We start from the raw sequence: 24710 nt of genomic DNA on the forward strand, positions 1-24710 counted from the left end.
TTCATCTCGGAGCGGAGCAGCCCGATCAGCTCCGGACGCGAACCCGGCGACGTGCGGTCACGTGCTCAGCCGATCGGCCGCGCGGGTCGGAGGGCGCGCCGCCGTTCGCGCCTGCGCAACGTCAGACCGTGGGCGGGGCTTGCCGTGACGTCCGGTGTTCCCATTGGCTGTCGACGAGGCGGGGCAGAGCGGAAGCGCGAGCCCCCTCAGTGACGTAAGCCACCTCCTCCAATCACAGCTCTCTCCCGCGAGGTAAATGCGGGCCGGCAACACCGGCCCTTTGTCTTGCGCCGCGGGGCACGGCGCGAGCGGGAGGCGGCGGGTGAGTGCGTGGTGCGTCTCTGTGGCAACGCGGCCCCGTGGCAACGCGGCCGGGCCGGGGCCGCGCTGAGGTACAGCGATCTGGGGCACGGCCGGGCTGAGGCCTCGGTGCCCAGGGGCGCTCGCGGTGTTTGCCGGCCCCTTCCTAACGCTGTCCGGGTGGACACCGGGCCCGCGGACCGGGCTGCGGTGTGGGGAGCGGGGAGCCGCCTCGAGGGAGCGGTCCGTGCGGCTTCGGAGGCGCTGCTGCCGTTGTGCCGTTGGGTGAGACGGGCGCCTCGTTCGGGCCTCACCGCGTTCGTACGCTGCTGCGTTTCGTCCATCGGCCCGAAGCGCTGCTGCTCCAGCCTGCGGTGTCCCGGGCTCTCCCGGAGGGAAGGCTCTTCTATCTGCGTGTGACGCTGCGCTGCCCTACCGGAACGTAACCCCTGCGGGTCTGCTGGTGCGAGGGCTGCCTACTGAAGGGCAGGGCTGGACGGGTGACCTATGGTCTCAATAGGTGCTTCCTCCCTCAATCGCTGCGCTGATCTGCTGGACTGCGGCTCTGGGAGGCAGAAGTGGTGTTTGCTTAAGCTCGTTGTACGACCCAGCTCCAGGTGGAGCCTTAAATCCGGGTGGGATCCGGTAATGCAGCTGTTTGTTCCGTGGGTCTCTGTTTCCAGCTGACCTCCTCAGCAGGAGGAGGAGGGGTGAAGCTGCCCCAAGTTCTTTAGTCATGACCTCAGGCCTGGAGTTTTGGGGTCTATCTCGTCCCTCACCCCACCTTCAGTGATGTTTGGGTAGGTGCAGTCGTGCTCTGCTGCTTTAAAGCGAGGATCTTAGCCGTGTGCATTCGGAGCCGTGTGCTGGTTGAATCGCAGAGACGAGCTCTGTATTGAGTGGTTGTTCTGTCAGCTACTGAACAGATGAGAGTGCCCAAGCAAAGCCAGCACTTCCAGTCTTGCTTCTTACTGCAGCGGTGTCTCTCGAATTCCTTCAGAAGGCATAGAATTATTCACGTTGAATATCTGAAAACAACAGCCATGCATGTTGAGTGTGAAGCTTGCTGTGCAATCGTGCGTAGGGGAAAGCAAACTGCTGGCTAGGTGAGGATATTTTACAGAAGGGACTGAGTGCTGTGTTATTGGAAAAGAAATATGTGGAGTGCTGAGCTGTTCTGTACCAAATCTTCTCCAGCCCTGCTGTCCTGTGGCTGCTGGATCCCTCCCAGGCAGGCTGTTGGGGACTGTGTTTACTCTGAATGTCAGCCAGGAGCCTCAGAGCAAATGAAGCAATACTCCAACCCCTGAAGCACCAGCAGGCAGCTGCTGGGAGCTCCCTCTGCATGTGTAGGACACTGCCTCTTTCAGAGGAGTGGAGTGCTCCAGGACGCCGTTGCTTTGACCAGTGACTGTGCTGTGGGATTTCAGTTGCTGAGGGTTTGTAGTGACGGGAGAGTTAAAATGTTTTTATTTTCCTCTCCTCTGAGTTCTCCTACAGTGTCATCGTACCGCAGAAGATGCGCATTGGATTGGTGCTGCCTTGTCCCTGATTCATGGCTCATCAGGGAGGTGTCTGTACTAGAGACTGTATAGGGAAAAATTAAACTGCCTTATTTTCCTGTAGGCATACTGTCTTCAGAGCATGCTAGAAGGACTGGCTTCATTGCTGTTTTGTTATGGAGATGAACATGACAAGCTGAGCTTCTCCAAAAAAGGCTTGGGAGGCGCAAGTCTGAGAGCACTTGGTCCTTAAATGAATTTTTACACGCTAACTCCTTCCAAGGGTAGGAAGATAGTGGGGCTGTAGGACTCTTAACTCACATTACTTTTCCTGCTGCACGGGGCTAACTCATGTCACAGAGCAGTGCATTTTGGTCCTGCATGGTCCTCATCTGTGCTGCCACCTGAGCCAGGCTGTCAGGGTGGAAGGAGAGCTGTCTGAGCACAGGTGGAAATCTCACCCTGGTAATGTGCCCCAGCTGTGTGCTGTGCTGTAGCACACCTGGGGATGTGCCATCAGCCCCAGCTGCTCTGCGGGACAGAGCTCTGCAGGGTGTCCAGGGCACCTGAGAAGGTTAGAAGTAGGTGAGGAACTGGAGGGCAGTTAATTGGTAACTAGCATGGTTTGTGTTTGCATCTCGTGAGAGTGGAGCCACCGACTGTTCTGCCAGCTCAGGCTCTGTGAGCTTGCTTGGCCTGTTCTCATCTGTTTATCTGGTCTGCTCTCCTCCTGTCCCCAGATGCAGCCCACCAGGGAGGCCTGAACTCAGTGCTGGGAGATGGGCTGACTCCCTTACAGCCTTGGTTTGCTGAAGAGCCAGCAGGAAGCTCAGCTCCTTGCTCATTTGGCGAGGCTGCCTGTAATTTGGGGGAGTAATCAGCACAAAGCTGATTACAGCTCCATTTTATAAATGGGATGCCTGGATTTATGGCCAAGCCAGAGTGTTCAGCTGGTATAAACCAAGTGTCTTGCTCCTGGCTCTGGGTACTTCTTGTGCATGCTGCTACATCACATGAGAAAGAAAATCTACCTCTGCTTTGGAACTTAATCTGCTCTGTTGCAGGGAAGGCTCTTGTGAAAACGTCTGGTGGCTGCTCCTCACCACCCTGCGTGGTGGTGCAGCTGCAAGGCTCCCTGTTGGACTGCTCCATGTTTCCTCCCCGTTATTGCTTTTGTTAAGGCAGCTTCCCTCTAAAATCCCTCTCTAATTTTGCCTTTCAGTGTCTCTGATCTCCAGAACAGACCAGCAATGCCATCAGTTATGGAGAACTCAGAAGGAGGAGACGAAGGGGAAAGCTTACGCTATGAGGAAATGGAAGACGACAACGTCAGGTGAGTGCTGCTGGCCTTGTCTGGTAATGTGGCACAGAGCTGGGTTTGGGTAAGGCAGGGCACATCAAACTCAAGTTCAGTGATCTCCTTGCTCATCTGTAGTCTTCTCTAGCTGAAAACTAGTCCAGCCAGGACTGAGGCTGCCCTGCAGTTGGAGGTGAACATTCCTACAGAGTAGGAACAAATGCAAAGGCTGTTCTTGTAGGGTGATGTATCACAGAGTGGCCAGAGTTGGAAGGGACCTCAAGGATAACCAAGCTCCAACCCCCTGCCACGTGCAGGACCACCAACCTCCACATTCAATACCAGCCCAGGGCCCCATCCAACCTGGTCCTGAACACCTCCAGGGATGGATGAGGCATCCACAGCCTCTCTGGGCAGCTGTTCCAGCACCTCACCACTTTCTCTGTAAAGAACTTCCCTCTGACACAGAGCAAGTTCTACAGAACTTCAAAGTACACAAAACTGTTTGGTTATCCCTCCGAACAACAAATAGCTGCGCTCAAAGCATTCTAAATTGTGCTTTAAAAGGAAAATCTTCCTCATATGAAAATGAGAAGGGTGAGTAGGGTGGTTCCAGAATACTGAAGTGAGCTGATTGATTGCTCTTTGACTTGATGGGCTCAGCTTCATGAGAGGTTAATGCTCCCTGGCTCTCCTGTTGTGTTCAAGTCTTGTCTAGCCTGTTACTTGCATCAGTACGGAGCGTTCAAAATGTCTTTTTTACAGCTAACGTAAACGTGCTGTCTGTAGCAAACCAGCCATAAAAACAGGGTAAGGTGCACCGTGGCATCATTTTGTGGGTGTAGGTGTTGATAACTGTACTGAGTTCCAGGTACGTGCAGTGGCTGTGATCCAAGATCGTCAGTTTTTTAGAAGGAGAGCTTGTGGAAACATGCAAAACCAGCATATTTCAGAATGAATACCTCTTGTTTTTAAGAGTGTTCCTGCCCTGTTTTGTCAGTGGGTTCTCATCTTTTCTCCAGTGTTTGCTCAGAGAGGTTGTGGATGCCCCATCCCTGGAGGCATTCAAGGCCAGGTTGGATGTGGATCTGGGCAGCCTGGTCTGCTGGTTGGCGACCTGCACACAGCAGGGGGTTGGAGCTGGATGATCTTTAAAGTCCTTTCTGTGATGATTAATGCAGTACCCTTGGTGCCCCAGTCAGAAAAGTTCAAGTTCTGCCTGTGTGTGTCCATCTGCTCCTACTCAAGGCTGTCTTCTGCAAAGAGACCAAGAAGTATAGAAGCAAGGCCCTGCTGCTCTTTATCCTGTCCTGGTAGTTGCTCTTGATACGCTCAGGGTCTCCTTTAGTGTTGTTGTGGCTCAGGGTTGGAAGTGAAAGCACCAGTGCAAGGAATTGAGAATCCTTCACAATTTCTCCAGCATCCTGGAGCCCCGGCTCAGCACCAGGGCTCCCGGGTGAAGTCTGGCTCAGGTGGGAGCCCTGACTGCTGTCACCCTGACATTTCCTGGGGGTGATGCTGGTTGCAGCCAGCAGGGCTGGACCGAGGGATCCCTGCTCTGAACCTGCACCAGATGAGGCCTGGGATGGTGAGGCTGCAGGGTCCCTCCAAACTCAGCAAGGACAAACTCATGACTGTATGTGGGAGTGGAGTGAAAGGAGCTCTCCCTGCTTGCCTGCAGCCCGACTGACCTTTCAGAGCTGCTGAAGGAGGGGACTAAGGAGTCCCACGACCGTGCAGAGAATACTCAGTTTGTCAAAGACTTCCTGAAAGGACGGATCAAGAAGGAGCTCTTCAAGGTGAGTGTGGCTCTGCTGCCTTGGCAGAGAAACTCTTTGTTGTACTTGATGACTACAGCTGGGGACTTGCTGAGGCAGAACACAACAGGCCCATGTGTAGGGGGTAGATTGGGGGTGAGGGGTGGGGTGGAACTGGTTTCTAGGTGGCATGGCTGAATGGTGACCACTACTGGAGGGCCCTGTGCTGCTCAGTGTGTCTTAGTGCTGGAACTTGGGATGGTGAGGAGCATACTGGCCCAGAACAGTTTCACTTAGGTGGAAGTGCTGTGTTTCTGGCTGCTCAGGGCAGCTGCAGCACATGTACCAATGGCAAAAGCTGTGTGCTTATGGATCAAAAGCCGTGTGGGCTTACAGCACTCATTTCAGGCTCTGGTTGTTGTTTTCTGTAGATTTCAGGTCAGTGTCTTCTGTTCTGAGCAGAAGAGATGATGTGGGGCACAATCAGTCTTTGGCTGTTGGTGTGAATGGTACCTTTAGGATGCAGCTGGTCCTGTGCCTAGTACAGGCTTTCCAGGTCTTGTGTCCACCCTGGGGTTTCCTTGTGTAGCCCTGTTCCATGAAAGGATGGAGTAGTCACAAGGTGCAATAGAGCAAGCAACTTATGTTCACTGTGCTTTGTCCACAGCTGGCTACCACAGCACTTTACTTCACATACAGTGCTTTGGAAGAGGAAATGGATCGCAATAAGGACAACCCAGTGTTTGCTCCTCTGTATTTCCCTCTAGAGCTTCACCGGAAAGAAGCGTTGATCAAAGACATGAAATATTTCTATGGAGAAGATTGGAAAGAGAAGATACAGTGTTCAGATGCTACTCAGCAATATGTGGACAGAATCCATCATGTGGGACAGCATGAGCCTGAGTTGCTGGTGGCTCATGCTTACACACGCTACATGGGGGACCTCTCAGGTGGCCAAGTGCTGAAGAAGGTAGCCCAGAGGGCCCTCAAGTTGCCCATTACTGAGGAAGGGATCCAGTTCTACACGTTTGAGAACATTTCCAATGCACAGAAGTTCAAGCAGCTGTATAGAGCAAGGCTGAATGCTCTAGACTTGGACAAAAACTGCAAGGAACGGATCGTGGAAGAGGCCAACAGAGCTTTCAGATTTAACATGGAGGTACTAAATCCTTTGTGCCCTTATACACAGTGGTTTGGATGAGAGACCAGATGAAGGGATTCTGGTGGAAAGGGGATTCTGCCTTTGCTGTTTGGGATCCTAGTCTGAATAGATCTTTCACTATTTTAAGGAGATGAGGTTGGTATTGGGCAGGAATTCATGCCATACGCCCCAGTGGAACCTTTGAGCCTGAGCTGAGATGGCTTCACTGCGAGATTCCCATGAACTGTGTGGCTTTGAAGTAGAGGTGGGAACAGAGCTCTCTGAGATGGCTGTACTCAGCCTGAGTGCAGTGCATCCAGTCTCACCTGTGGGCTGGTCAGAAGTGTTTGTAACCCCGTGGGCCCCTGTTACTGCCCAGAGTGTTTGCCAGTCATAAAACACATCTGAGCTTCAGTAGGAGATAAATGTAGGCTTAGTTACCAGATGTGAGCCTTAATCTCTGCCTGGAGTATGTTACTGGTGTCAGCTGGTCAGCAGCGAGGTGGGATATGGCAAGCTCTTTCATCAGGATCCTTACAGAAGCCCTCCAGCAGAGCTTGAAGGGCCTGCACAAATGGGAGCAGTAACCCAGAGAGGGTCTGGCAGCAGGGAGGGCTCTTTGCCCCGTACTCCCATGTGCAGCAGGCAATCTGATGCTTTTGCCATTGGCTGTGCCTTCTCAGAGCTGCCTGCAACCACACATCTGCCTGCAAGGCACTCTGAAATGAGTATCGAATGCTGAGTTTGGGATCTGGGTGGAGGCAGGCAGAAGCAGCTCTTGCCAGTTCTGTGCATGTCTCCATGGGTCTGTATGGCAGCTCTCTGGCTTTGCTCACTCCACACACTCGCTGTGCCCACTTGCAGGTGTTTGATGAACTGGACAAGATCGGCCAGTCGCTGGTGGAAGAAGCCCAGGATGGAGGTGTTCCAGTTCACGACGGGAAAGGAGACGTACGCAAATGCCCTTACTATGCAGACAAGCTGGGTAGGCTTGGGGTGATGCGAGGACTGCCACGTGAATGTGGCAGAGGACTTGCAGCACTGACAATGCTTTCTTTATTCTAGCAGGCAGTGCAGCAGCTGGCTGTCCCTATCACACTGCTGTGGCCTTGGCAAAGCAGCCCATCGTGCAGCTGATCCTGGCGGCTTGTGTTGCTGTGGCAGCAGGAGTTGCAGCGTGGTATGTGATGTGATGCCAAGCCTGGCGCCTGGCCCTATGTGGTGGTGAGGGGAGAGACACCCTGCCCTTGTTCCAACTCCTCCCTTGCTGCTGGTGGAGTGACTGCGGGGAAATAAAGCAGGGAGAGGTTAAAAATCCAGGGGGACTATCCAAGACTTCTTGCACACCAATAATGCAAGCACTGTAATGCAATGTCTTTAGCTTACTAGTGTACGGAACTGATCTGGTAAGAGGATGTGAAGATTCCCGTTCAACACTGCTCTATGCTGGCTGGAGCAGCTTTTAAAGCTAGAGATGTCTTGTCCTGCAGTGGCAAAGCCTTCACGTGCTTGGCTTTTCTTTGGCTGGAGCAGTCTGTGGAGGGAATTTCCTGCCCTGGGCTGCAACCCAAGAATGTGTCGTCGGTCTTCTCAGAGAAGAGTACTCAAGTTTCCTACCCTGAGAAACAAACATTTGTCATACTCTGACTATGCTGTGGGTCCGTTAGTTCAAAGGAGTGACCTAGGGACCAAGCATAACTCGTGTTGGATGGAGCTCACTGGGTGAGGGGACAGGACCAAATGTGTGGGTTGCTGGTATGAAGGTGTCAAATGTATATTGTGCAACATTGATTTATCTTTGCTGAAGCCTTGATTGGAATAAAAAGCTGCTGTGCTATAGCTGAGGAAAGCCAGAGGGCCCTCTGTAGGAGAGTGTAGTTCCGTGCAGGGGATATGGATGGCTGGGGAGGAGATCTGTGGGGAGCAGCAGGGTGGATGAAGACTTACCTGCTTAGTTTTTTGACTCATGCACATCTAGAGGTCCTCCTGTCCTTACAGGCCACCCTATCACTGCTGCCTCTTGAGTTCTTCCTAGCTCCTGTGAGGAGGTGATTTGGCAGTGCAGGAACCCCTCTGCCTTCTTCCAGTGCTGTCATTGGTGAGCAGTTGGACTGGAGAAGGGGTACCTGAGTGGTGGAGCTGGGGAAACCTGGAGTGCAGCCCAGGGTTGTGCAAATGGAAGTTCCCTACCTGGGCCAGGCCCAATGCCGCCCTTAACATTCTGAGCTGGTGTAGGAAACTACTGCTCTTCCTCCAGTGATTAATGCTGCCACGGTTCTCCCACTCATACAACCCTCACTTAGCAAACTTGGGGAAGATCTGCGTATTTGCTTGCAGGGGGGTAAGGAAAAGACGTACACTGAGCTCAGGGTCTTATGTTTATTTACGTACAAATACTGGGACTAGCGTCACAGTTCCACCTCTGAGCAAACAGCAGCTGCCTGTGCAGGCCAGGCTGTTTGCAGACGTGCTCCCTGAGAAGCCCCTCTGCTCAGTTCTGGGGGCTGCACACCTCTGCTGCCCTGACTGCAGGAGGTGAGAGCAGGGGGAACCAGCATGAGGTGTGCCCACAGAAATTGAGACTGGCTCTCAGGTCCTCCGGCCCTTGTCTGTCACAGTGCTGCTGGCAGCTTGTGTTGCTGCCTGCCCCCATCTTTCTGCCCCGTGTAAAGTGAGCTAAAAGTAAACCCCTACACCCACATGCAACAAGGAACCCCACAGGATGCACCTGTGGTGACAGCAGGGTGGGTGCTGCTGTGGTGCCCACAGACCCTGCTGGGCTTGGGGTGGGGTGCAGCTCTGCAGCAAGTGGGTAGGGATCTGCTCCAGAGCTGGGAGCCAGCTGCAGTCAGGTAACAAAGTCCCCTATTCTACAGCGCCGGGGCAGGTAGCAACATGCTGGATGCACTTCTGCTAATAGCTTACCAGGTGGGTGAGAAACAGCCAGGGGCTTTCCTCCCCTGAAACACCTGCAGCAGGGCTGGGAGGAGGTGCATGCAGCTGGAGCAGCAGCGGACACCAGGCACTGGGGCTTCCCTACCAGGATGGATGGGCTGGTTGAGGGTGCTGTGCTGCAGCCCTTTCCCTGGCTGTGCCTTGAAGGCAGCTCCATTTGCCTCTACCTGGGACACGTTGCTTATAGGTTCTACTGACCTGGCTGGAGAGGGCCCTGAGCCAGGTGGAACCTGGCACTGACTGCTTTGTCTCCTCAATGCCAAACCTCCACCAGGCCACTTCCTAAAAGGACTGGAATTGAATGCAGTGGCCGTGCTGCATCTGCACTGTGCTCTACCAGCTGCTCTTGCTTCCTCCATCCCCTCAGAACAGCAAGCGGGGCAGCATATCCATGCTCCCCCACCCCACCATGTCCAGTGGGCTGCAGTGAGGGGTGGGCACTCCAGCAGCTGCTGCTCATCCCCAGCTTGCTCCAGGCGAGAGGAGCCGTACTGATGCCCTGGAGCAATAGGTGCCAAAGGACAGCCCTGCTCCTCTGTGCTGCAGAGCAGCTGTCAGAGGGAGCCCTGCATGCAGCACCTGGGGCTCAGCCCCGTGCATCCACACCACGTCCCCAGTCTGACCGTTCACAGCGAGGAGCGGAGCTTGGGGAAGCAGTCACAGCCTGGAGCGAGAGGGAGGGAAGGGACACACATACACACCACCAAGGGTAAGCAAAGGAGTGCTGCACACGCGTGGATTAGGACGGCAGTGGGAGAGGGGCCGGTGTCATTCCAGTGGCTCAGGCTCCCGGGGTGCTGTTAGCACATGCGCTTGTACGTGTAGATATAGGCCTTGCAGTTGGGACACGTGTGTGTCACATCCTTGAAGTCATCGAACAGACAGGGGATGAGGCAGCAGCAGAGATCGCACCTGGAGCACAGGAAGATGCAGAGTGCTGTGAGTTCTGGCTCCCAGCTGTGGGCTGGGGAAGGAAAGCAGGCAAGGGGCCACGCGTGGGGTTTGCTCTTGGGTCTGGAGAAGGGGTGAGAACTTGCTGCTGTGAGCCAGCCAGGGCAGCCCCCCCCCCCATCCATCCAACCCCTGCTGCTGCCAACCTGCAGCACCACAAGGTCTGGGCACATGGCTAGATGGCTCCTGCACACAGCCTCTTTGATGCTGGTGGCTTTACAAAATGTCTTTGGGGACGCAGCTTCCTCACAGCTAGCAGAAGCTCAGGGCTCCAAACGCTGCCAGCCCACAAAGCTGTGAGCTGTGCAACAGCTCTGCCACTGCCACTGGCATCGGGGCCACCAGGAGCAATGTGCAGTAAGCTCCACCGTGGTAGGGCTGCTGGCGGCACCTACCCCACAAAGCAGCAGAAGAAGCCCAGCAGGAAGCTCATGAGCCCAATCTCGTAGGTGATCTTGGTGGTGATGGCTTGCTGGCAGTGGGGACACACTGTCTGCACCGGGGCGCCCTGGAAGATCTCGCCCTGCAGCACGGTCACTGTGGTGGCAGTCCCTGAAGGGACGAGCACCGTCGCCGTGTGGCCGCTGGGAGATGGGTAGTGGCCTGGGGCAGGGTAGTAGCCCATGGGAGGGTGAGGGCCTGGGGGTGGATAATAACCTGCTGGGAAACAGAAACAGGCACAGATGTGTCTTTGCGTGAGGTGAGGGAGGCCATGTCTCCAAGGGCCGTGCCCTGCTGCCGTACCACGACCGCAGTTATGTGTGTGGGCAGCCCTACTGCAGGCTGCTTGCTGCAGGCACTGAGCCCCCCTCCTGCCCAGCCCCCGTTCATTGCCTTCCCTCACCCAGCACCACCCCCTGGCCCGCAGCTCCTCCCCACACTCACCAGGCGGCATGTAGGGCCCGGAGCCTTCTGTGGGCATGTGTGGGGGCACGAAGCCCGGCTGCGGAGGCTCATACGGGGGGGGGTCCAAATTCAGGAGGAGGGATGGGAGCCCCCTGGGGCTGCACCATGGCTGGGGAGATGCCATCTGAAAGGAAACACAGAGTGAGCAGCCACGGCAGGAGGCAGCAGACAGTGGAGGTTTGGCTGAGCGATCCGGAGCCCTTGCGGGGAAAGAGGACACAGCATGAGAAGGAGGGACTGTGAGGAAGGGGAATAAAGCACACAGGGAGGGTCTGTGGCAACTGTGGGGACACGACAGAGAACACAGGGAAGTGTCCATCAGGCACTGCCCCAAGGCAGCACGCCCAGGGCCACAAGAAGCCCAAATTCATGCAGCAAGCGGAGCTCCCCCTGCTCCTGCCTGCTCAGCAGAGGCACCCTGCTGGCAGCTGGGACCCTCAGTACCTGTTGCAGGGGGTGGGCCGTGCTTCTCCTCTATCGGCGGTGCTGAGGGGCCTCCAGGATAGGGTGGTGGAGGGTCGTTGGACATGGCTCAGGGCTGCCCTGCAAAGAAGCGCTGTTAGCAGACAGCCTGCCTTGGGAGCTATGGGGTGCTGGCTGGGAGCTGACTGAGAGGCCTGGTGGCACTGCAGCAATAGCCTCAGCCTCAGAGGGCAATACAAAGCCTACAAAGCCTTGGCCACAAAGCTGGGCAGGCCCTGAGCTGGGTTACAAACCCAGGGTGGAACGCTGCCTGATGGCTCTAAATTGCAGCGTGAGGTGGCACAGGCTCAATGGCTGAGAGCTTACCCGGCCTCTTCCTTGCAGCAAGGAGCTCAGCGGTTTTGCCAGAGGTAGGAATGCCAGTTCTCAGCAGTGCACCCTGGAAACTGTCCTACCCCACCAAACCTGTGCAAAAGGAGAAAGCAAGCAGGTTACAGCACTGCAAAGCTGCCTTGGCTGCATGCCCTTACCTCCCCTCCCCAGTACTGGTATGGGAGAGCAGCTCTGGGCACCCCATTGGTGTCTGGCACAGCTGCTCTGCCCTCAGCCCATCGCAGAGCCCCACCTGCATGCTCTGAGACTGGGACACAGCCTGGGGCAGTTCTCATCCTGTGGGCTGGGGATTCCCCTGCAGATCCTGCAGTGCTGGGGCTGCTGCACCACCCGGCATGCATGGCGTAGGCCCCAGCCCTGTGTGCAGGGGACCCAGCAGGGATGGGAGCCAGAGGCGGGCCTGGCACTCCAAGGAAGTGCAGTGACATCAAGCAACCCGATTTTCCTGTTTACTCTGGCTCAGTTACAGCTGGTAGGACGTGACTAAATTGGGAAACATACCAAGAGGCTGTTCACTCTGCTCGGGAAGGCTGCCATCAAGCACCGGGCAAGGGACACTGTGACATTGCTGTCAGTGCCCAGGAGGCAGTGCTTGGAGCTCCCCCCGGGGCTGAGCACAGCATCCAAATCCCCCAGCAATGGTTCCCGGCAGGCCGGGGCACATGGACTGTGCTGCTGCAGTGCCCCGGTGCTGCTGCTGCCCCGGGGACCAGCTTGGTGCACTGAGGAGCTGAGCAGAACCCAAACAGCCACTGCATCTCTCCAGGATGTCAGTATTTACTGAGAAATACCTCTGCCCAGCATTATTAACTATCATAATACAGACACGCTGCTTCCAATCACAATACTGGGGCAGCTGGGGAGTCATCTTCCTCTGTTTTCTTCCTTAAAAGCAGGCACACAGCCCGCATGAGGCTCACACAGCGCTGCCATGCGGAGCAAAGCAGCCATCCCCAGCGCACCGAGCGCTGCAGAGCTCTCCTCCTCCCGTGACCTACAAAGCCACAAACTGGGCCGTGCCCCTTTTAGCTTCACTGGGGATGTAAAGAAAAAGGTTTGTTCTTCTGAAGGCAGCCAGCCCTCCTGCCCTGCGTGGGGCTCCTGCAGGAGCACAGCCCACTGGGGCAGCCCAGACCTCCCTCTGTCGCACATGGGAAAACCCCATCACTGCTCAGCTCTGCCTTCCCAGAGCACGGCATCTCGCAGCGTGCCCTGGCCACCATCCCACGCCACTAACAAAGCACAGGGAGATGAGCCCCAGGGGCAGTGCCAGCCCTGTGCTGCAGCACTTGTTCTGAGCCCGGCACCAGGAGCTGCTGCCTCCAGCTCAGAGCACAGGCTGATGTTTGGGACCGGTTGTTGCCATCCCACACCAGCTGCCCCTGGCCCGAAGGGATGGCCGTCAGAGGAAGGGAGGATGTTTATGGGCCGCAGAGCTGCTCTGCTCGTGCTCAGCCACTCCTAATGCAACATCCTGCTTATTAAAAGAGATCCATAAAGTGCGAGATGTTGCATGTGCCCTTCCCTGGAGGAAAGGAAAGCCTGCTGCTGCTTCTAAGCCTTTCAGAAGCCATTCCTCCTACGCTTTCTTTTATCTCAGGGCAAGAAGCACAAAGCCCATTGCTGCCCATTTCCACTCACTGTAAAGAAAGAGCTCCATGAGGAGCACAGGGCTCCCCAGCACAAGGCTGGTGCCAGACAGAGCTCACTCCACACATCGCTCCCAGCACTGCATCCCAGCACAGCTGGAGGTGAGCACCCAGAGGGAGAAAAGTTGCACAGACAACTCAGGCTAAGTTTACTGGGACCTGAGCTGAAGGTCTGATGGAATCACACAAATACTCCATACGTGTCCTTTGAGGACCTGGCTCAAGATCGTTTGACCCAACAGGAGCTGGTAACCAGTAAAAGGATGGGGATGGACAGAGGAGATGGCACTCCCAGCCAAAAATGCAGAGTTCTAAACTGAAGGAGCAGAGCCTGGATCCACTCAGTGGATGGGAAACCTTGCGGTTTTCAGCCTAGGTTTATTTGTACTCAGATTACCTCCACCTGCTCCTCAGCCTGAACAGCCTTTCCTGCTCTCCCACTGTCTGCCAGCAGCCACCATCGCAGCTCAGGCTGCATTTGGCACACAGAGCTCCTGCAGGCGTTTCTGAACCATGATCCTGGTGCCATCCTGCTGTCCCCTCAGGTCTGAACAGCCACAGTGACCTCAAGTCATGCTCAGCAGTGAGCACCTCCTGTGGTCCTCTGGGTGCTGGTCCTCTAAGGAGCCGGTGCTCCTTACGGGTGGCCAAAGCACAGCTCTCCACACACTGTTCGCATGGCAGCATCAGATGTTGCTGCACCCCGATCAAAACAGCCTGTTTGTTCATTACTCACTCATTCTATAGAATTTTTTCAGAGAAAGTCAAAGAATGCAACGACACTGCTGCTGAATGGAGCTGAATGGATGTGGGGCTCCCATTAAATAACAAACTGAGAGGAAGAAACAAGAGTCATACAGGATGGAGACAGAGACACATTTCAGCCAGGACCAATCAGTGCCCAGACCCCATTGGAGCTCCCTCGCAGACTGTGCAACACAGCGAGATGACTTTGAATACACGAGTGATGATTCCAGGCCCACTTTCCTTCTACAACACATGTCCAAGTACTGATGTTTCCTCAGCCAGAGCTCACTGCAGGACCAGCCGCAGCCTCCGAAACACCAGCATTTCTGTCCCCCCCCCAGCAGTGCTGCCTGGCACCAGCAGAGCTGCTGACACTCCTATTTAGCAGCACAGAGTCACCTTGTGTTTTTCCAAAGGACTCATGAGAAATACTCACTGTCATCTGCTTTTTTAAAGGCCACAGCAGTGAAGCATGGTTTGGGATTGAGTAGGATCTGAACCCTTGCCAACTCCTCACCCCAAACCTGCTGCTCAACAGTGGCATGCGGAGAACTGCCATGCACCCATCGCTCTGCTCATGCCAGAGCTGCTCCCCACCATTCTCTTCTGCTGATGGTTGCTGGGAGGCACAGCAATCCTACAGGACACACAGAGAGCCACAGCACTTGCCCTGCTCAGACACAAGCAGATCCGACGTAACTCAGCTACCACGCTCAGTGAGGTCTGCAGCTGAGCATACAGTGCTGTGTGCCCTTGGAAGACAAGGGAGAAAGAACAGACAGTGGCCTCATACCTCCCCAGGACAGCTCTGGGCACCATCTCCATTGAGGCATGTGCGGGATGTGAGCCACATCAACCCCACAACAGCAGACACAGAAAGCAGAAGGCCTCTTAAAACCCAGGCACTTCCACTGATTTCAAAGCATCACTAATGCTCAGCAACGCCCCCAAGCCTCCCTTCTGAGCTCTTCTAAAGCCCTTCTCTGTCATTACCTCTGCCTTACTGTGAGATGCTGGTTAGAGGGTTTCCCAAAGCCCCAGGACTGAAGCTATGTGCAAAGGCTGGATCATCACCGGGTTTTCCAGCTGCAGTGCCCTCAGGAAGGCTGATTTCATCCAGCAGAGCCAGTTCTCAGAGCCTCCTCACGCAGAAATGCTTTTATCTTGGTTGGCTTAACAACAAAACAGCATATCCAAAAACGTGGGGGGATGCTAAAGAAGAACACTGCCCCTGCATGGCACAACTCACAGCAACATAGTTAAGCTTGCTAGCGTTCGTTGGTGGATATTCCTGCCCTGCAATTCTTATCTGGATAACAGAAAGAGCCGTGTCTGGATCAAGGAGATAAGGAAGTTCCGCTGAGTCTTTGCACCAAGGAAACAGGAGGTCCTGCTTGGAATCGATCACTGAATATGTAACACGCTTCTGGGAAACTTCTGCATATGTAACACAAGTAATGCATATAAACTGAAGATCTTTTGTGTAAGCTGTGCATAATAGCAGGATTACTCTTATGCATCCACTGTTGACATTGAAGAACATCTGCTTTATAACACTCTAACACGAGCCTTAGAGAGTTTCACACCCAACTGTCTTAGGGCATCATGTGCTTTGAGTTCTCTGATGCTTTTGTCTGAGACTTTGTAGCAGAAACGCCAAGTCATGGCCTGAAGCAGTGATGGAGCACCTGGTGGGAAGGCAGGGCCAGCCCAGGGGAGCTCAGGTGCGAGCAATGCATTGAGTAACCAGAGGGGCTGGAGCCAGGAACCTCCCCTTCCCACCCCTCATTTAAGGGCTGGCAGTGGAGGTGAGGGTAGCTCTCTGGAGATCCCTGCTTACCTGAAGTTTTCTGAAGGTAAGCAGCTTCTTTCCTTTATTTCTGTGCCTAATGCTGTTGCTTTTGAGTGAATCCTCACTTGCTGCACCCTGGGATCTTGCTGTTCTGCTACAGATGTTTCTTTTGGCAACAATTTGGAAATTTGGGAAAACACAGAGGACCTCTGTTGCTTTTAAAGTCAGCTGTATTTTCAAGGCAAAATAGATACTGGTTCTGCCTGCTTCCCACTTGTCTAAGTCTTAACAGAAAGAGCATTGCTCTTAGTAAGACCAAAGCTATTCAGCAAAGATAACTGAATAAGGGACACCATATCAGCTACTTGAGATGATTCAGTAATTCAGGAACAAGGAAAAGATCGGAGGGAAGCAGGGTGTAACAACAAGCGAGAGGAGAAAACAGCAAAACAACACGAGGGTCTCCTTGCTCCTATCAGCTGGGAGCTGCTGGCCAACAACAGCCCATCCAGCAACCAGGAAACAGAGCTGTGGGAAGGGCTGAGTCATGGCCAAGGGGGGAGGAAACACGGACAGCAGCTGTGCTGGAGACCAAAACTCAGGACTCCCCCACCCAGTCCTGAAAGCTCAGGCTATGGTTAAGCTTTCCTGACATCTTTCCATGTGACAGTCTTCGTTCTGTGACCTAAATGAAATCGATTGTACAATAATTCTCCTGGGTACAGCAACCTTCGCCCGTAATCTCAAAGATTACACCTACTCTCCAGCTGTGGGGCTTTGGGAAGACACAGAGGGATTTCTGAGCACCAAGGGCTTATTTTTAATGCGATTGGTTGGCTGCTCCTCCCAAATGACTGAGGGGGCTGTGTCTTTCTCATCAGCTGCTTCAGAGTATGTTAAGAAGAAAAGGCTCTGGATCTCCCTTGCTCCCCAAGGTCCACCAGATTGGTGCTGCAAGGTAACAAAGGCCCTCTGGTGGAGATCTTCCACCTCAATGCAGAGACTGGGATCAAAGCAGGTGTGGGACATGCACAAAGGGGATGTTTGGTGGAGGGCCCACCATCTCAGCATATAACTTTGAACACTTAAACTGTAAGATATTGTTCCACCTCCATTGCAGCCCTGTGCCTGTTAGGCTGCCAGGCAGCCTTTTCTTTCCCAGAACACAGCAGATGTCAGGCAGACCACAGCCACGAGACACCTGGGAGTGAATGAGCTGAAAGCAATGCTTCAGCAGCAGAGAAGAGCTTCTGTCAGCATTCTGTGCCAGAAGTAAAAGCGGTGCTCCCCCGGCCTCTGTACTGATGAGAAAATGGACTGTGATTTTTATGGCCTCTGTGTTAATTGTGTTCCCTTTGACGTGAGGAGAAGCACACAGTGCAGCATGCATGGATTTGATGCTGCCTGTGGAAGCTGTGCTGCTGCTCATGGGACTGATACAGGGAACAACAGGAAAACAGCAACGGGGAACAACAGGAAAGCAGCGTGAACGTCACGTCCCAAGGAGAAGTTGTGTGCCACATGTTTTCTGAAGATAAAACGGGTACAAACATCTGTTTGTAAAGTGGCACACTCCCAAACCTTGCTCTGAAATCCTTGGGAGAACAAATCGCACCTTCAGGCTGCAGCTCTTTGTCTTCACAAGGGCTGTAAAACCAGACCCCAGAAGTGAAAAACAAACCTGAACTCCACAAAGATCAGCAGAGCAGCTGCAGTTCCCATGACAAACTACTACCCTCAGTGCACTGGGCAGAAAGAAGAGCACTGTGTGATTAACTGTTCCCTCTTAGAACATCAGGCAGCGATACTATCAGCACCCACCTGCCGTTCTCCAGTTCCCTGCCCTCCCTGCTCTCAGCAGCTTTGCATGGGGTCACTCTGGGAGAGCAGCTCCTTGTTGCTGTGTCCTTTCACGTTTCACTTAGAAGCTGGCAAACCTGTCCCAAATCCTGAAATTAAAATTCAGCCCTGCTGCCTTCGTTATTACTTTAATCTTTACATTGCTTAAATACTATTTGCTCCTGCTCTCAGCTGGCAGCCATCAATTTTATCCCAGTGCAAAGTAAACGTGTCTTCGTGTAGAAAAACTGTCTCATCACTGTCAGACACTCAGCACGTGCACATCCTATGGTAATACCAGCAGTAATGCACGGCCTGGCTGCAGGCCCTACAGAAATTATACCAAAAGACTGTTGAAGACTTAGCTTCTTTCAGGCTAAGTTATTGTCTTCCAATTAAAGCAATTGTAACAAACTGAGCTTTATAATGGCACTACAGACAGATGTGGAAGACTTAATATCATTTTTCTTCTTACCTATAGCAAAAAGAAGACCTTAGATCTGAGTAGCTACAGAAGACTGCCTGCCTCCTTCCACAACCACTTGAGCTGGAAGAGTTCTGTACCAATGACACACCTTAAATGCAAGTATTTGTCTAATTCTGAATTGAAGGGGCAGGGGAGCCTGCAGCCTCCTCTTGTGATTTTGATAAGGCTGGCACTGGGAGCGATTGTTTGAGAATGCAGAACCTGCAGAGCACAGTACTGGTGCTGTGGGCACACCCTGTCAGAACACCTTTAGCTGGAGGAGAGCATCCACTAGTTGTGCTCCATCCTGAGGAGAGCAGTAACCGTGCTTTGCATCACTGCATGACATCGCATGCGCAAAGCGTGGTCAGCTGGGAGGTGAGTTCCAAAAATATGCTCAGAAAATGAGACATGGCACTGACAGAGACACATTCCCTCCTTAACAGTAGCTCCAGTCAGAGCAGGTGCCTGAGGAACTGAACTTCAGGTGGACTGAAGTTGTGTAGGACCTGTTGAGGGAGCACAGCAAGACCTCGGCACAGCCTTCTGTCTTGGGAAGGGCTGCGGCTCTGAAGGAGAAGTTCCTTCTCTGCTGCCTGTCCCAGTCACACTATAGGTACTCAGCACAGCCTGACCCAGCCCCGTGTGGATGCAGCCACCAGAGCCCAGCTCGGGGCATGCCTGGGAGAGCTGCTCCACCATCACGGCCTTGCCCCCTTCTGCCCCAGCCCACACTACAGTGCAGCCTTGCAGGCATTCATAAGGCTGTTCTCTTTCTATCTTCCTCACAGAGCGCCCAGGGACAACAGAGCAGCCACGTTGCTAGCTGCTCCAGAGATCTCCTGGGCACGTGGATGTGGCTGCACCATTCAGCCAGGGAAACCTTTGGGGAAGTTCTCAGCCTGCACTTCCCACGGTGACCCGAGGTTGTTCTGTTCCTAAGTACGAACGAGCGACGCGTTATGGTCATCCTGTACTCACACACCCACGCTCGCAGAGACCCAGAAAGGCTTCAGCCTGAGCGTGGCTCCTTCAGGCAGCCCAGAGGAGAGCAGCACAAGGGGCCCGCAGCTCCCAGCAGCCGAACGCCTCCGTAACAGCTGTGGCAGCTGCCGCTCCGATCCCCGTGGGAGGCAGAACCGAGGTCTGTGCGCTCCCGTGGCTGGAGCCTCCTGCTAGTATTTCCTAACGGGAGCGCGCTGTTGCACAACGGCATCCATGAGCAGGAAGGGCTCTTCTCGTTTCACGGGGAGCTGCCAACGCGCTGACGGACGCCGCCTGCACCGTCCCCATCAGCCGCAGCGTTTCTCTCTCCCCGTCTGTTCCGGCCCCGCTCCCCTTTTCCCGCAGGCCCTCGGCGGGCCGTACGACAGCCTCCGTTCCGCCTATTTCCGAGCCCGTGCCCTCGCTCCCACACGGTGACATTTCGGGCCCCGGCACGCCCGACCCTTCCGTCCCCGCGCCGCCGGCACAGCCGGGCCTCCCCGCCCCGCTCCGGCTTCGCCTCCCGAGGCCGCTTTGCCCGCGGCACGGAGCCCCGGCTTTCCGTCTCTCGGCGCCCCGCGCGCTGCCCTTCCCGGCCCCGCACACGCACCTACCGCAGCGGGCCGACGGCTCCCGGCGCTCTGTGCCAGCACCTGCGGGGCGTGGCGCTGCGCTGCGGGGCGGGCACGGCAGAGGCCTGCGGAGCCGCGGCCTGGCGTAGCGGGGCGGGCCGGGCGCCCCCTCCCCGCGGGCGGCTGTCAGAGCGGCCCGGCTACGCCGTGCGCCGAACCGCCGGCGGCTCGGCCCTGCGCTGCGGGGTGGAACCCCCGGCTGTCGCCGGGTAACGGCGCTGTGACCTCAGCCCGCCGGCCCGGCCCGGGCGCCGGAGGCGACATGAGCGTGGCGGTCACGTTGGTGGAGCTGGCGGATGTCGCCTTCCGCACGGCCCGTGGCTGCGGTGTCAACGCCGGCGCCCTGCAGCTCCTCCTGCGCGGGCTGCTGGAGCACCTGCGGCTGCAAAATGCCGCCACGCACCTCTCCGAGGACGAGAGGGGCGTCCTGCAGCCCGAGGTCAGCGCCAGGCCCCCCATTCTCCTCCGTCCGGGCCATCCCGGTGGGTCCCTGGGCGTGACGGAGCTGCTGAGCTCTGGGCAGGGACCAGGCACGCCGACCGCTGACACGGAGCAGATGGTGCAGCTGAGGAAGAGGATAGAGGTGATTGAGGAGGGGATGACAAAGGTGAGGAGCCATCCTCAGCATCCTGCCCTACGCAGTGCAGTGCCCGTGTTGTGTCATGTCCACATCCCCAGAGATGTCTCCTCAGACAGGACTGGAGAATCTGGCATAGCACAGGGCCGTATTTCTAGTTCAGGTGATGGTAGCTTAGCTATGAGGTTTCATTAGACTGCAATACGTTAACATTGCCCTGGCCAAAGGTGGTTTTGGCTACTTTTTATCTGCCCCTTTTTATCTGAGGAAATGCCTCCATTGCATGATGCACACTTTGTGATGTAATCTGCTGACAGGTACTTCAGGTTGCCCAGGGAAGGTGAAGGTGCCCCATTCCTGGAAGCACACAGGGCCAGGCTGGATGGGATCCTTGGCAGCCTGAGCTAGTGTTCGTTTGGCAACTCTGCCTATGACAGTGGGGTTGGAGTTTGATGATGTGGCAGCCCCTCTGGGTCTGAGCTCTGTGTCCCAGAGGGCCCTCCAGTCCCAGGTGCGGCATGCTCAGAGGCACTGGCTGGGCACTGTTCCTCAGGTCACAGACACACTACAGGAGGTGCTCACCAACACCTGCTCCCTGAAAACCACCATCCAGGCCTTCCAGGAAGAGCTGCAGCTCCTGAAGGACAGTTTCCAGAAGGTATGTGAGTGGAGCTGGGCACTTGGTAAATAGCTCTTAGCAGAAGGGGGGGGGGGGGGGGTCAGACTCTATGGGCACCACCACGTATGGCAAAGGGGCACGGGGTTACAGGGATGAATGGAGCTGGGATCTGCCCAGGGGTTTTGGAGAAACAATGCCCAGCAGTGTCCAGCACAGGCATTGTTTGGCTGCATGGAGCCTTTACTGGACACTGCTGACACTGATACCAGTCTCAGTCCCTGTGGGTGCTGAGCCCTTTGATGTCCCTGTTTATCAGACTGGTCTGGAGGAGCTGCGAGAGCAGGTGATACAGCAGGACAAACACAGCCACCTCCTGCAGAACATCCTGAGCCAAATGGTGAGCCTGGCAAAGCGGCTGGAAGCAAGTACCCAGCCCCTGGCACTGACTTTCAGGGTTGGGGACAGCATGGTGCTGGGTGTGCTGGCCAGGTTTGGTGTCCTGTCCTCACTGCAGGGGCTGCTCAGGCTCTCCCTGCCACAGCAGGGCTGATTTCTCTGCTGGTCACAGGTAGAGGTGCGGCAGCAGCTGAGCTCCTTCCCCTGGCAGACCGGAATGCTGTGCTCGCTCTGCAGGCTGCCTGCTGGTGAGGTTTGTGCATGCTCCTGGTTACCAGCTCCTTTGCTGGAGGCTGGCAGGGCTCTTCTCCTTCCCCTAAACCTTGGGGCTGTTTCATTTCAGAAGCTTTCCAGCCAGGACCTCATGCCTGAGTCCTCACAGGAGCCAGCTCTCGAGGCCCCATGCAGGCTGAGCGGGCTGTTGGAGCAGCACGAGAGTGTGGAGACCTGCATCACCTGCAGCAAGAGCACGCTTCAGCAGCACGGTGAGCACTGACTTATCCACCGTGTTGGGTCACTGTGCTGGGCTGAGCCACTGTGGCCTTGCTAGGTGCAACACGTGGCAATGGCTACACTCAGCCATCTTTGCTGAGTCTTCACTCCACTGCAGCCCCTGTGTCCCTCTGTCTTTCTCCCAGCCACACTGCCTGCAGCAAAGCTTTGGTGTATTTTCAGCTGGCCTGGGGACCTCAGAGGATGTGGCCACAGAGAAGATGCCGGGAGAAGTAAGGCACCTGTAGGACAAAGGAGAGAAAGCGTCCAGTTGCCCAGGCCTCAGGGGTGCTGCCCAGTGGCTTGGGGGCTGCAGCCCACTGCTCCACTCACCAGGAGCACACTGGGGCCACTCATGAGCCCACCTCATGTGGCTTCCTTGTGCTGTACACTTGCCAGGGGTCAGATTTTGGCAGGGAGGTGCTGAACCAGGTGGGACATCTGCAAGAGCAGTGCACAAGACTCCAGGAGGCTGCAGAGCAGCTGTGGGGTGACTCCAAGGGCACTCAGGTGAGTGTGGTCACCAGCTCAGCTCAGGAGCCACTCGTGCTGTAGTTAGTGTCAGGTCCAGGCTGGAGGCAGGCCTGTCCAGCCTTGGTGTGTCCCCACCTCAAGTTGTTCAGCGTGGCAGGATTTTGCAGGCTGTGTGCTGTTAGAATGGGGCGTGGGTGTTGTGAATAGGGGCAGAGCATGGGCGTGCAGGGATGGAGGTCTGCTGGAGATGGCTGACACCATATCCTCTCAGAAAGCAGATGAGACTACACTGGAGACCAAAGCAAGCCAGGATGAGTTACAAAATACCATGGCCCAGCTGAGTGAGATGATGCAGGACTTGCTGCAGAGGATGTTCCTGCATGGCCAGGACAGGCATAAAGCCTCAGAGCTCACCAGAGAGAGGAACTCCAAGGTAGCAGTGTCACCCAGAGAGGATGGAGGGACGTGCCAGACCAGGGGACGGTATCCCTGTGTATAGTCTGCAAAGAGAGGGCAAGCGCTGAGCCTGCCTTGTGCCAGGGCTGGGAGAGTCCTGGGGTGTTGCCAACATCCCCCAGGGGCAGCAGTGTCCCCAAAAATGGGCTTGGTGTCCCTTTGCCCTTCCTGAACTTGTGCCGTATTGTGCAGGCACAGCAGCAGCAGACTTGGAGGCTCAGCAAGCAGTGCCACTGCCAGAGACCTTACTTGGACACCAGCAGTGCCAATAGACTCAAGAGGTGAGGGCTGCTAGTTCTTATTCTACCCCACTTCACACTACCCTGTCCCTCTCTGTCCCATCTCATCACTTCCAATCCTGTCCCGCCCTGCCCTGTCCATCCCATACAGATCCTGTTTGTCCCACTCTGCCCATGGGGTGCTGGCCACCCATGGGATTCCCCCATGGTCCCCGCCTGCCAGTGGGATGCTGAGCAACTGCCCCTATGTTGCAGGAACATCTCTGATCCCATGAAGTGCATCTCCTGTGACAGACCTCTGGCTGCAGCCCCAAGGCTGTGAGTAGTGTGCAGACTGTGCGCTGCACCTGCACTACTGCCCAGCTCTGCCTTATTTTGCTCACCTGCAGGCCTTTGGTGACAGTCCGGAAGGCCAGTGCTGGTGGCTCCAACTGCCTGGCACAGCAGCTGCCAGGAAGGTGAGGCCAGGGAGGTCCCTGCCTCTCCCTCTGGGGTCCCCTTCCCTTGGCAGTAATGGTAACATCAGTTACCATCTCCTTCCCAGGGAGACCAAAGGGCGCAACCAGATCAGCCGGGGTCCCACAGCTCCCACCAGGCCACCGTCTGCCTCCAGCTCCCTCACTACCATCTGTCCCTTCGGAGTCCCTGCAGACCTCACCTACAACAATGTGAGGCCCATCCCTGTGTGATGTGTGTGCTAGAAACCAGCTGTGCCCAGCTGGGGTGGGATGCTGGGAGCTGAGCACCTCCAATGGCATCTGCTGCTCCTCCCTGTAGGGTCAAGTGGATATTTTGGGCATTGATGGAGTCATCTACAAGGGCAGGCTAAGCTCACAGGCCACCAATGGGACAGCCACTCGGGGCAGGGACTTCCCAGGTAGGGGAGCAGCCCTGGGGCACTGCGTTAGCTCCAGCCTGAGCCAGCAGTGCTTGAAGTGGTTCAGGTGCTACCTCAGCCTCATGTCCTGCTGCTAACAGTGCTTTTGCATTCTGCCCTGAAGGCACAAAATCCCCTCAGCCCTCTGCCCAGCACACTGCAGAGAAGGTGCGCCGCAACCCCAAGTATGGCAGCCAATACGTGTCCCCGTACTCCTGTGAGTGCCTGTCCCAGGTGTCCCACACACAGTCAGCCCTGCTGTGCACGCTCACCCCGCTGTGTGCTGCCAGGGCTGTGCCCCACACCGTGCTGTTTGTCCTTCTGTGCTGCAGGTGCTGCCATGCGGACAAGGATGGTCTCCTCAGCGGGTCGCTGGCTGGCCTCTGATGGCGGCAGCAGGATGGCAGGTGTATGAGCTGGCTGCGGGTGGTGTGAGTGCACAGCAAGGGGCTTCAGGGATTGGAGGGGTGGGGGCCATGCTGCCCCAGCCTCTCCTTCTCCCTCACAGCCTCTTATCACAGCAGGGTAACACCATATGCCATAAATCTCTCTCCTCTGCTGCCTGGGCTCTGTGTGGTTCCTGAGCATACAGGGCATCCTGGGGGAGGACCTTGCAGAGGTCCTGGTGCAGCCTCTAGGTTGGGGCAGTGCAGGTGGTTCCTGCCCCATTTTAGCCCCAGCCAGGTGTGTGCTGCTCTCCCCACAGCATTTTGAGATGTTTTCCCACAGGGATGCTTCTGGATCATGCTGAGTCCCAGTGAGCTCTCTAACCAGTCCACAGGTCCCTGGTTAGCCCTGGGCTGGAGCATGTCTCCTACAAAGGCAGGCTGAGGAAGCTGGGCTTGT

At 55.7% G+C, this 24710-nt stretch overlaps 3 protein-coding genes and 1 long non-coding RNA gene across 6 annotated transcripts; 3 read left to right on the forward strand and 1 right to left on the reverse strand.

The window, feature by feature from the left end:
- The first annotated feature begins 243 nt into the window (after positions 1-243).
- On the forward strand, positions 244-7841 carry HMOX2 (heme oxygenase 2). Of its 3 annotated transcripts, none has more exons than XM_042827627.1 (6): positions 244-322; positions 3025-3135; positions 4781-4898; positions 5524-6015; positions 6862-6982; positions 7063-7841. In XM_042827627.1, the coding sequence occupies exons 2-6, from the start codon at positions 3053-3055 to the stop codon at positions 7188-7190; spliced, it is 942 nt and encodes a 313-aa protein (XP_042683561.1). In that variant the 5' UTR covers positions 244-322; positions 3025-3052; the 3' UTR covers positions 7191-7841. The 3 variants fall into 3 exon arrangements, with proteins under 3 accessions (XP_042683561.1, XP_042683559.1, XP_042683560.1); XM_042827625.1 differs by having other exon boundaries at positions 246-333; XM_042827626.1 differs by having other exon boundaries at positions 246-333; positions 7066-7841.
- Positions 7842-8362: 521 nt separating this feature from the next.
- On the reverse strand, positions 8363-19780 carry CDIP1 (cell death inducing p53 target 1). Its single transcript, XM_042827628.1, is given in 7 exon segments — positions 8363-9864; positions 10299-10560; positions 10789-10870; positions 10872-10933; positions 11254-11352; positions 11599-11697; positions 19713-19780. Coding segments are annotated over 5 exon segments (603 nt in total). The 5' UTR covers positions 11339-11352; positions 11599-11697; positions 19713-19780; the 3' UTR covers positions 8363-9752.
- On the forward strand, positions 15200-19468 carry LOC122165044. The gene is made up of 3 exons (XR_006170367.1): positions 15200-15877; positions 18134-18734; positions 18910-19468. It is a non-coding gene; the product is annotated as an uncharacterized LOC122165044 (long non-coding RNA).
- Positions 19781-19996: 216 nt separating the features above from the next.
- CUNH16orf96 (chromosome unknown C16orf96 homolog) lies at positions 19997-24424 on the forward strand. Its single transcript, XM_042828166.1, has 15 exons — positions 19997-20341; positions 20865-20969; positions 21247-21327; positions 21499-21579; positions 21670-21811; positions 22002-22051; positions 22218-22328; positions 22564-22725; positions 22941-23029; positions 23243-23305; positions 23377-23445; positions 23532-23655; positions 23765-23864; positions 23989-24081; positions 24197-24424. The coding sequence occupies exons 1-15, from the start codon at positions 19997-19999 to the stop codon at positions 24277-24279; spliced, it is 1698 nt and encodes a 565-aa protein (XP_042684100.1). The 3' UTR covers positions 24280-24424.
- The last annotated feature ends 286 nt before the right edge of the window (positions 24425-24710 follow it).

This window comes from Centrocercus urophasianus, unplaced genomic scaffold, assembly GCF_019232065.1.
Source record: "Centrocercus urophasianus isolate 14NV4802_14NV808 unplaced genomic scaffold, USGS_Curo_1.0 seq_29, whole genome shotgun sequence".
Lineage (NCBI taxonomy): Eukaryota > Metazoa > Chordata > Aves > Galliformes > Phasianidae > Centrocercus > Centrocercus urophasianus.